The sequence below is a fragment of the Electrophorus electricus genome, chromosome 17 (assembly GCF_041902795.1).
Source record: "Electrophorus electricus isolate QZ-2024a chromosome 17, ASM4190279v1, whole genome shotgun sequence".
Classification (NCBI taxonomy): domain Eukaryota; kingdom Metazoa; phylum Chordata; class Actinopteri; order Gymnotiformes; family Gymnotidae; genus Electrophorus; species Electrophorus electricus.
Window position 1 is genome coordinate 9,230,001 of NC_137513.1, and position 12,500 is coordinate 9,242,500.

General features: G+C 45.8%; 1 protein-coding gene across 1 annotated transcript in view; it reads left to right on the top strand.

Annotated features, from left to right (window-relative positions):
- Positions 1 to 12,500, top strand: part of mecom (MDS1 and EVI1 complex locus) — a 141,223-nt gene that overhangs the window by 61 nt on the left and 128,662 nt on the right. The window contains 1 exon segment of the mRNA XM_081700202.1: positions 1 to 84. This exon segment is cut by the window's left edge and continues 61 nt beyond it. Within this exon segment, the coding sequence (XP_081556328.1) occupies positions 48 to 84 (37 nt within the window). The 5' untranslated portion in view covers positions 1 to 47.

Here is a 12,500-nt window from a genome sequence, read left to right on the forward strand (position 1 = left end):
AAGATTCAAGAAAGATTCCAACAAAGCCGCGCCGAAACACTGGCATCATGAGGTCCAAAAGCAGGGCAAGAAAACTGGCCACTGGTAGGTGCAAAATCTCCTTTTTTCAAAATCTTTTCAAACTGCCATCTTGTACATCTGTATCTCACATATCAGCGCTTTCGTTTCTAAACACTTACAACCTGTGCACTTTTCGCCGCTGTCAGCGCACTCACTAGCCTCTGACGGGAGTAGTTGTGTGTAAGAGTTGAGGCAAGCTATTAGAATGACGGCTTACCGCCTGTCGTTGCGCAGTCAAACATTTTTAAACCAAGCTCCGAAAGTTGCGTGTGCAGTGCAGAAACTTCAGGAATTGCTTGTTGGACGTATCGTTGTCGTTACAAATAGTTCGCGCCCTCCTATTTAAAAAAAAGTGTTTCCCGCTTAGCAACACCGTTTTCTGCACGTTTAAGAGGCATCGGTCACGTCAGTTTGCAGCCGCGACTTCAAAAAGACGACTGCCTTATAGGTGACAACGGAAAAGCACCAGCGAAACCCAGGCGCACGCTTTTAAAATGCAAACAGGTAGCTTACGGTGAGATTACAACAGACGCACACAGATAAGATTTTAAATTGAGCACATGCCTACGGTGTCAGATGCAATAAACTAATAAACTAATCTCACTTTGCCACCGCCAGAATTTTCTTCTCTTTTATCAAGTGATAAAATCGACTGTGCAACAAGTGAGCAAATCCGCTTATATATTTTGTTCTGGTACGAAATGCCCGGAGAAATGTTTATGTTTGTGTGTGTGTGTGTGTGTGTGTGTGTGTGTGTGTGTGTGTGTGTGTGTGTGTGTGTGTGTGTGCGCGCGCGCGCGCGCGTGTGTGTGTGTGTGTGTGTGTGTGTGTAAGCGAGCTCGCGCGCCTGCGTTAGTGTGTGTATTCATTTCTGTGATATAATTTTTAAACGCATGAATTTAATTATATTTTTGCATTAAGGGTGGCCTGGGGCACCATCGCCGTACGCGTGTGTTTACCACATCACCATGCACCTCAAACTCAGAATCTCAGCATCAAGTAGTCACTAATAAGTTTTTTCCGCTGTTCTTATTGGTATTGCTCGTGTCGAATGAATGCCTCTTGGGTCTTAAAATCACCCCCCACACACCATCACCAACACAACCTCCGCCTCACTTGCTAACTTTCTGACTCGGCTAATTTTCTTTTTACTGTTTTCCAAAAAAGTGTCATCACGGTATATAGAAATCTTTGTAAATAACACCACATCTTCTGTGCTGATGTTTATTTTTCTAAGGGACCAAAATTCCGCTTCTCTCCAAGTTCCTTATATTCTAAACTATCTTTGTGACTCAATGTATATCTTTTACATACATACACATGTACATATTTATTTGTTAGTTTATTTTATTCTACATTAGGCAAAAAAAAACCGTAGTGTCTTAAGAAAACCCGGAATAGTACCGTCTGGATTGAGGTTAAAGTGAAGCAGTGAAGACGGAGACCCAAACAGGGAAGCAACGATCATTTTGCTATTTTGAATTATAGTTTCCTTTCTTGTCGAAAACAACACCGTGGGCAAGACCCAGCGCGCCCCGTCTGGACAGAGACAGCTGGGGTCGCGGGTGTTATCCGTTCAATAAACTACCTCTCCAGCCCTGTGCCCTGCCATTGTATGGTGAGTGGATGTTTCTGCGCACACAAGCAACTTGTCAAAAACGCGCTCGCGCGCGCGTTCGCTTCAGGGTCTTCGCTGCACGCGCGTCGTTGTTCCGCGGGCTCGCGGAGCTCTGTCGGGTCGGGAGAAGAAAGCGACACTGCCCGGTGACACGAGCTGCGATACACACCTTCCCTCACTTTGCGGTCGCGCGTGGCGATAAACGCCGTCGTCATTGTGCACGCAAGCAAGGAGCGGGATCAGTTAGCAGGCCTCAGCATAGCATAAGTTAGCAAAACATTTTCACTTTCTGTATAACATTCGGTTAAAGATATATTTTTGAATGATGCGTTCCCATACGAACATTTTTAATAACGGCTTGCAGCACATTTTACGGAATTCTGGCTCAGAATGACGCGTGTGGTAGCTAATCCTACCTTAAAGACGTTATAACGTGAAAAGAAATATGAGGGCAAACATGTGAAGATACGCTGCAGACTACTCATAGGCCAGATGCCCTACGGCTCATTTCACCCAAGCTAAATTATTTAACAGGGGGAAATAACAGGAGTGAATTATGATTTTGTACAGGGTGTTGCGGAGGGTGATTTGTTTGCGGTCACTTTGGCCTAGTAGTTTGTTCCCTAGCACCCGAGCTCCCGTGGCACAGCTACTGAGGGCGGTAGTCTAGCGCTGGAGTTTATTCACCGCGTACGAGACCCGTTCCCACAAAGCGAGGAAAAAGTGAAGAGATGCATTTACTGCAATTGTTGGACAAATTGGTTTGGTGTGTGTGTGTGAGAGAGAGAAAAGACATTGCCATTTTCGTTTTAAGTCCAGTAGGGTTTTAAGAGCCCGCTATGTGCGGTCATTGTGGACCTAAAAATAAAACTCAAAAGTCAGAGTAAAAAATTGCCCCGGGAAGCCGAGACCGCTCTGCCCTCTCAAGCAGATATCGTACAATTTGAGAATAGTGGGATAATTTGGGGAGTTTTAGGCAAAAGATTATTATTTACCCAAGATGTAAGAGAATGATTTTCTACCTATTGAGTCAAGAGGAGAGAATGTTCTGGCTTTCTCTGACCGCGCGGGTCCCGCGAGGCCCTGGTCGCTCTGGCTGCGCGCCAGCCCTGCATAATGTCAACATTGAATATTTAAATTCCCAGACTCCTCATAACGGGGCCCGTCTGCCGGTAAAGGCGTCCTGTGCTCGGGTAGGAGTGGGCGATAGCTTTCGTTAAATAAAATGAGGGGGGTGGGCCCTCTCTGTGTGGCCACCGCCGCGCGCTCACCGCACGTCAGTCTGGCTGCGCTGCTGTTCTGCGATGGGAGAGTTGGCATGAAGGTAATAAAAATGTGCGTGCGCGTTAAGGAACAGGGTATGTTTTGTGGACTTGGCCAGCGCCGCCGGACGTTTCACCTGGCAGTACAAGCAGGCCTAAGTTGCAAAACCTCTCTGCACGCCTTGCCAACTGCCCCGCACTCTGCAACGGACTGGCCCAAGTCACTGTGAGCATGTAGAGGGCAAAGCCCTCACGGAATGCGGGACGACGGATGTCGCCTTCGAACAGTGTTTCACGGCATGTCCGCGCGTACACTACGCATCCCAAACTTGCGCCGTCAGCGGGACCGAGATACCCAGTTTGAAACCCGTATACAGTTCACATATCTTAAAACAATAGTTAAATTAAATTACATCATCCTCTATACTTCCCAGTTTGACTAAAGAAATGAACACATCACACGGGAATTCTGACCACCGTATTCCCCCCAAATATCTTAGATTTAGGCTATAACTATGCTTTGTGTTTTTTTGGAAGACATAATTATTTAAGAGCGTGCAACTGGAGATTTTCGGCACCGTGCCACTTCGGATGCAGTTAATCACGGCCCCTTATGGCGAAATATGACTGAAACGTGGTGGTAAAATGACTTTAATCAGATTAAATGCCAGCCAAGAGCAAACCTTTGGCTCGGGCGATTTGGAAAATCAATAAGAATTTAGTAGGCTATAGTGCAGTATTATTTATTGGCGCTGAAACTATTATTACATCTATGTTTTCGCTCTTTCTCTCCGTAATTTCTTTTAACCTCTCACACTTATCTTTCCCTAATTTTGTTGTGCTGTTATTTCGTGTAAGTTTTCCGGCTTACAGACTGACAGATTCTTGACGAAATTTTGTACAAAACCAGAGATCCTTTTTGTCTTGTTGATTTATTTTGTAGGTACTGGAGTCCTACCTAATTGTGTGATCTAAGTTGATGATAATTACGTTTGAAAAGCTGCACATGTTAAGCAGGTCTTCGTCGTCTCAGCTTTAATAGTTTCATCAGTTTCACGCCACGTCTTTGTTTTGACTTTGATATGGCTCGGCTCACAGTGAAAGTGTCCAAACAACGGAAAATCAGCTCCAGCCGAAAGAGGGGAAAAAAAAGGCAGACTCGAAACGTAACAATGTGACATTCCGCGTGAGTGAAGCGTGTGAAAAGCGCTCGCCCTCTTCTTGTGCGCGCATTCTCTCCGCCTGTCAGCGCGCGCCTCGTCCGTTTCTCGCCGCCGGGGCGCGTTCTGCATTGTGCAATGGGCCGTGCCGCGTCCGCTGCTCCGGGCTCATTATCCAGCTCTATTCAAAACGGGGGTTAATGGATCGGGCCATTTAGAAGCGCGAGCGCGATGAGAAGGAGACCCTGTTAAACGGCCGTTGTCGCGGGGAAGCCCTGCGTGCTATCGCGCTTCGAGGCTCCAAACGCTCCGTTTCGCCAAACCTTCAGTAAACCAGTGACCTCGTATTTTTTATGGACGGTGAACTGCGGCCAAACTGAAACATTTCAGTGAATCACCAGAAGAGGATGGCGGGCGCAGGTGGTCGTCATCGCTCCGCAGTTTTTGTAAACCTGGCTACATTGTCAATATCTCTTACTTCACAATAAATACTGACCAGTATATTTTCTTCACCTGAATAATGTGTTGGAGTTCTTGACATGGGTTTGGTGTTTGTTCAAAACTCCAAGCACCATTTGTTGCTCTATTTTGACTTCTGTGCCTCAAGATGTTCAGATGTAGGCTACGCAGACAGCGGTTCCTAAGGCTAAATGCTGACTGCAGGACTGGTTAATAGCTAAAGCAGTTATTTAATTCTCTGATTCTCTGCCATTGCTTAAATCAGGCAGCCTGTTCTGTTTCTAAATGCTGTTTGTGTGTGAGTGTGTGTTAGGGTGCCCCATGGGTTGTGATAATGATGGATCACATGTTCTGAAGGGTTTGATTGATCAGACAGAAGCTGCTGCGTTTGGTCAAGAGGTCTGATTATGTCCTGGGAATTCTCTTCAGATTTTTTTTTTGGTGATTGAGACAGACAGAGAGAAAGAGAGAGGGGAAAAGAGAGAGAAAGAAAGTGAGAGAGAGAAATCTGGGGGTGTAGATGACAGTGACACAGTTCCCCTCATCCATCAACGCCCCCATGTGCCTATTCTCTCTCTTTTTCTCCCTCTCTCCTTCTCTCCCTGTGTGTGTGTGTGTGTGTGTGTGTGCACATGTGCGTTTGTGAATGCGTGTGTGTGTGTTAATGTCTTAATGAGAGTGAGTTTGAGTATCTGAGAGTAGAATGAAGTGGCCAGGTCAACTATTTATTTATTTGCTGCTCAGTGATTGGTCAGAGGTCAGGTCATGTGGCTGTTTATTTGGGGATTTGATTGGTGTGACTAATGGCCCTTACGTCCCATAGGGAATTCTGGGGGATGTAGTTCAATCTCTCTAATCCTTTTCTACAAGCCGGTTCTATTTTGGCTGGATGTACTCTGCTTTCATTTCATTTGAGACTGGCACAGTTTGCAGTTCAGCAATGTGAATAAATCAGGTCAAGCCAACAACTCAAGAAGTGTCTCTTTTTCTCATCGTCACTCAAATGTCTTTCCAAGTGTTCTCTTTACTATCCAAAAACCTTTGGGGAAGCTGCTTGTTGTTCTCAGGAAACTGAATTCTCCATTAATGAACTACTTGTGGTGAAGTTGCTGAAGTGGATATTAAAGTATGAGAGAGAGAGAGAGAGAGAGAGAGAGAGAGAGAGAGAGTTTGCTTTATAAGTGCTTTGGCAATACAGTTTGATTTTGTCATGCCAATAAAGCTCATTTAAATTGTATTGAAATTCAGAGAGAGAGAGAGACAGAGACAGACAGAGAACCACACATAACAAAATGAGTGTTATGTGTTTGGGAATATATGTGACCTTATCCATCAATTTCAGCTGCTTTCTCCAAGAACTACATACACAGTATTAAAAATTGCTGTAAAGAGGATCATCTCAGCTTTGTGGCCATACTAATATCAGTTTTGAGCTCCACATATAATATTAGATGTTATGATTTAAATGACAGGTCACATCTAACCTGGCTTTTCTTTAGGAAGCAGGCCAGAGTCCCATTTTTAAAAAATCCTCTTTTTCCATAAATGGATCATTAAGATAGAATGTGTCACATGTTGTGTGTGTGTGTGTTTGTGTGTGTGTGCACGTGTGCGTGCATATATGTCATATATGTCTGTATATGTGTCTGTGCCTTGGTGTGCATATGTGTGAAGGAGGCATGGGAACCTTTCAGTTGTGTTTACCACAGGGAAAGCAGTACCAAGCACAGAACAATGAACTTACCCTCTCCCTAAGGTCAGAAAGGCTCTGATAAAGATATGCACACATACACACACACACAATCACACACACACACATATATAGACACAAAGACCCGCCAGTAAGCTGCCGACAGCTTGCCCAGGGTGTGTGCCAAGGTTGAGGTCATAATCTACACATGGACTCAAAAACGAAGCATATTTTTGAACACTGTGAACTGTGAATGATATTATATGTGTGTGTGGCGGGGGGGGGGGGGGGGGTGTATTTGTCATTACTTAACCTCACTTTGTTAATGGGTGTGTGCTTTGACTCTATTTGTTGATTTAAAAGAAGGATGGTTGCCTCCCACACCTAATTCTTTGTGTGTGTGTGTGTGTGTGTGTGTGTGTGTGTATGTGTGTGTGTGTGTGTGTGCAGGCATGTGCATGTTTGTGATTGTGCATGCTTGTGTTTGAGTTTGTGTGTGTGTGTATGTGTTTACACATGTGTGAGTGTGTGTGCTTGTGCTTGTGTGCATGTGTGCATGTTTGTGTGTATGAGTGTGTGTGTGTTTGTGTGTGTGTGTGTTAGTGTGTGTGTGAGAGTTTGCATGTGTGCGTGTTTGTGTGTGTGTTTGTGTGTGTGTGTGTGTGTGTGTGTGTGTGTGTGTGTGTGTGTGGTGTGCATTTGTGTGCGTGCATGCATGCGTGCATGTGTGTGTGTGTTCTGGGTTTGTATAACCTGTTTATACATCCCCATGCTGTGGTTCTATTGTCTGGCCTCATTACAGTACGCCTGTTGTGGACACGTCTCTCAGCAGCCAGTGAGTTCAATGGTGTTTGTGTGTTAATTAAAGTCTTACAGACTGAGTATTCCGCTGTTTCCCCAGTACAAAAATCAAATGATCGCTTGCACATAAACCCACATGCATTCCTCTATACAATTTCTCTTTCTGTTTTTATCTCTTTATCTCTATCCACACACACCCAGTTTTTCTGAAGTTCCAACCTTAGGGCTGTGCAATATTCAGTGTGTGTGTGTGTGTGTGTGTGTGTGTGTGTGTGTGTGTTTGTGTCTGCGATTATGTGCATTCATGTGAGAGAGATAAAGTACAGAGAAAGGAGTTCAGACTCATATTGTCTTGCAGAAGGTTAAAGGACAGGAAGACATGAAAACACACCAAATGTTAGTACACACACACACACACGCACACACACACACACACACACACACACACACACACACACACACACACACACACACACACACCGAGCAAGCCCTTTTTAATGAATAACCTCTTCCCTGTCTGGACAGATAGGAAAACAAATATCTGCAGAAGATAAAAGTATTTCATAAATGAGAATGCAAGAATGACTTTGACTTTTCACACAGTGAGGAAAGATTTATTTATTTAAATATTTATCTTCCAGACCTTTCACACTGAGCAAGTACCTTCCCAATCAGACTCTGTCTATCTAACCTGTGTTCACAAGCTTCTGCTCACATGCATTTGTGCACATGCGTGTCTCTACGAACGCACACTTGTGCACTAGGATCAAAACGTAGGATAATAATAAATAAAAATATAGGATAATAATGTCACTGCTGTCTGTCAACTGATAAATTATGACTGCTTAGTAAAGTTTAAAACAGGGCTTGTGTAATACAACAAACTCAGCTAGCCATAGTGCATGAGTTTTGAACGTTGACCTTTGACCTTAAAGGTCAGGCTCAGGTGTTAGAGGAACACTCACTGCTGTGGCTGTCTTAGCCTTTTCTATTTTGCCAGATCAGCCTGGGTTGGAATGTGTGTGTGTGTGTGTGTAGGTATGTGTATGTTTGTGTGTGTTAGAGAGAGAGATAGAACGGAAGGGAGTTGTGATTAGTGTGAGTCTCGTTACCTGTGAAGGGGATTTTGGCCTTTGCAGCAGGGAGGGACTGACTGAATCAGATCTTTGCTATTCCGACCCGGAGATGAGACTCACACAGACACACACATATGCACACATACACACAGACACACACATGCTTCTGGAGGAAGAGACTAAACAATAGAGACAGTGGATATTCCTTTCCTCTCCCAGCGGCATTCCAGTGATTCCCAGTGGCCGGAATTCCAGCCCCAGCCCAGGAATCTCGCTCTCGCTCCGGTCTTTGATGAGCTCCGTTCCCTGCACTTCCTGAGATTGTGATTTTGTAGCAAGCAGAAAAACAACTGATGAGAGCAGGAGAGAAAGAGAGAGAAAGTGTGTGTGTGTGTGTGTGAGAAAGAGAGAGAGAAAAGGAGAGAGAGAAGGAAAGGGGAGAGAGGGAGAGAGCGAGGGAGAGAGAGAGAGAGAAAGAGGGAGAGAGTCTTCTCTTCAGGATGTCCTGTTTTGATTGGTGTAAGTATCTCTGCTCTCCTGGATAAACCATAGAATTATTATTGGGGTTATGACTGTTTCTTCCAGCTAGAGGAGCTTTATGACCATTCTCAACCCTTTGAGCTCTACACATCCTGTACATCCCGTATGCTGTACGCCCCCCCCCCCGACTTCTGCTGAGGTCCTGGACACTTCCTTATATGCACACACTTACTTGTCCCCCGAGAAAGTCAGAAGGGACATTCTTACAGTAGCAACCCTATTGTTCATAGTCTTAGTTGCCCAAGTCAGCATTAGCAAGCAACGGTGGTGTCTAGAGAATCAAAAGGACCCCCCCACCCACCCTTGTTGTGGAAAAGGAGGGAAGGTAACATACAAGTCTCCTAGCCAATCCAATAAAGGGGCGGGGTTTAGCGATTCATTGGCACGCATGATGGAGCCAGTGTGGATTGGGCTACTGTCAGTTTACAGAGTGCTAAGATTGTGCTGAATCCAGATGTGTCTGCGGAACTAGATCTTGCTGAGACTGCGGTAGCCTGTGTGTGTGTGTGTGTGTGTGTGTGTGTGTGGTGATCATGAGGTTCTACTCTCCATAGAGGGCTTACTTCAGACGTTTGGCCACTGAGGCCATAGCCTGTTTCTGCCTGTCAAACAGACATTGCACCAAGGACCTCAAATGTGGATGAGGGTCAGTTGCAAGGATATATGTGTGTGTGTGTGTGTGTGTTGGGGGGTGGGGGGGTGAATGTTCGAGTATGTGTTCCTCTGTGTTTAGCGGGTCATCAAAGAAGTTAATGAATTTTATCACAGTGAACATGTGTGTCCCTTTCTTTTTCTCTCAGACACACACAGACACACACATGCACACACATCTCTAGAGATTCCCATGGCTTCACATGCCCCCCAGCTTTTCTATCAGATCTCCCCGCTCTGGTGGAGCCCTGGCTGGGCTAAAGTTTAAATTTAGATCCCTGTCTACGCCGGCCCTGGCCTCCTGGGAGATTGAGAGATTGGGCAGAGGAGAGGAGGAGTGGATGGGGGAGGCTGTTTTCTTATCCGTTCCTCTGGCTGGAGTGGGTGAATGAGAGAACGAAAGAGTGGAGGTTTGTAAGAAAGTGAGGGAGGCATCTCATTCGTCAGTGAAAAGAGATACCGCGCTGACATCAAGAGAAGCACTAGCCAAGCTCAACAAAGAGTCCAGACACACACACACACACACACACACACACACACACACAGCCCGGGAACAAGCTGGCAGGCACATTTGCACTGCGCACACACACATATACACAGCCATGCTGCGCACACACAGATGGGGTGATGTATTCCACTCCACTGTGACTGTGATTATATTTGGTCTTATTGTAGTAATCAAGTCTTTTGCTACTGTATGTGGATTTTACAGACTCAGCTGTAGCAGCTACTACAATTCTACACCTCTCTCTTTCGCTCTCTTTCTCTCTCTCTCTCTCATTATCTGTCTCTCTCTTTGTTTTGTAGATTTTCATTCTCACATCAGCACACTGGGAGCTAAGTTGCCCCCCCCCCCCCCCCCACACACACTACACAAAACACCACACCTGCAGCTGTTGGATGGGACCAGAGAGGTGTGACGTGTGTGTATGTGTGTGTGTGTGTGTGTGTGTGTGTGTGTGTGTGCGCGCGCGTGTGCGCGCGTGTGTGTGTGTGTGTGTGTGTGTGTGTGTGTGTGTGTGTGTGTGTGTGTGTGTGTGCCAACAGTTTGCCCATCAATCCCTGACAGCTGACAGTTTAATCTGAGCATCCAGGCAAGTCATTACTGAGCCATGAGATCAACCAATCGCATCAGTGATCAATAACAAAGAGAGATAGAGAGAGAGCAAGAGAGAGAGAGAGAGAGAGAGAGAAAACCTGGACAAGGGAAAGCTTGTGGACAGAGATTAAGTGTGTTTGTGTGTGTTTATGTGTGTGTGTGTAGAGTCATGTATGTGAGTGAAGGTCAGCATTGGGCAGTTGACAAACAGGCTGTCAGATGCACAAAGATGGGAGGTTTGCACACCTATACACACCTGCGCACCCACACACACTCTGACTTGCTCAAAGCAGTGAAATACAGTCCTCTTATGCAAAAACACACTGTCACTCGATCACACGCTCACACCACATCACTCATGACTCTGACTGAGAATGCCATTTGGGGAATTTAATGTGCACGTTGGCTTATAAATCCCCCATACAAGCCCCGTGGAAGGTGCGTTTGTGTCGACCATAAACACCATCAGAAAAGATGTGACCTGTCCAAAAGAAACAGCCGCAGAAGAATGAACTCTTGTCCAAGAAACTGTGCCGGTGCCCGCACGCCTCTGGCCCTTCAGAATGTTGGGGTTTCCGGGATAATGGCCCGTAGTGGTCAGTTCCGGTTGGTGTTTAGAGGCCCCCCGAAGTCTGGCCGTGGCGCCCTAACCGGCGAGAATTCTTCCGGCTTTATGAGGAATATTAAGTTTCATAAGCCCGTGAATGTCATTTTGGCCCCTGCGCTCTCTCATTCAGCTCTCGAGTGTGCCGACGCTGTCCACAGGACAAGCTGCACACGTGCTGGGCAGCTGGAGGGTGTGAGGGCACTTAATCCTGCAGATGAGGTTAAAAGGGGGGGGCAGAGAGAGAGAGAGAGAGAGAGAGTTCTTAAAACAATCCGTGCGTTCTGCGCGTTCTTTCGGGCCACGGTGTAGCTGTCAGGGAGAGGGAGAGAGGGGCCAGGGGCTGAGCAAAGGAGAGAGGAAGAAAGAGAGAGGGAGTGATGGAGAGATGTGGACTGATAGAGTGAGAGGGTCAGATACAGTACGAACGTGGGAGGGCTAGATAAGGCAGGAGAGGCAAGACAGACAGACAGGAGAGAGGGAGGGAGAGAGAGAGAGAGAGAGAGAGATGGTGATCTGACATCTGTTCTCACAAAGAAAAGGTAATGTGAAATTGTAAAGTGTGGAATCCGTGTAATTAATGGGGAAGGGGCATTCATACCATTCAGCAAACTGAAGCCAAATCATTTGAAATATTTTATAAAACTAAGATAAATAAAATACTGAAAAACTGAAATAAAATCCCAAAATCCCATCATGCTCTCTGTATCTATGACCTCTGACCTCTGCAGTTTAGACTGACCTTATAATCGTTATACTTGAATGACCCCTTTCACACTTAAACGGTCAATAAACCATAGAGTTCAAAACAATAAATTTACGTTTCCCTGCAATCGAATCGCATAATTCACAAATACATATGGCAATCCTCTGTCAGCGGGTCACGGGGACGCGTGGAGATGTTCAAGGTTAGGGCCACGGAAGCAGATTCTCCGTGGAGCTTCTCGATTGGACGAAGTACAAACAAACAACTCTGGCTCCGTCTAATTCTGATAAACTTTTTCGTCTGTCATGCTGTCCAGTGGGCTCCTGTCGTTACGTTGGGCTGTGCAGGATCAAGGTGGTCAGGACTGATTGAGTCTCGCGCTAGCAGCTACCCCGCCTCGCTCCTCACGCTTCACTCTCTCTCTCTCTCTTTCTTTCTTTTGTTCCTTATTTGTTAATACGGGTTGTTTTGTTGTGCCAGATGATTGATTCAAGTCCATCCAGACCAAATCTAATACATAACACAAAACTTTCAAAATGTGTTTCCGGGATGAGATGAGAAAAGCAAAAAAAAAGGAAAATTGCTGCTGTTTGCGCATGTTGCCGCAGGTTTTATTTGATGTTGGTGTTTAATCAGATGGCTGTCGGAGGGAATTCGCCTCGGCCGGATTTGCTAATCCGGCAGACGGCAGTGCTCGGATCATGTGGCCGTTGCGCGAGAAATGTAATTTCTCTCGTTCCTGATTTGATCAGCAGTGGGGAAGCGAGCGAATGA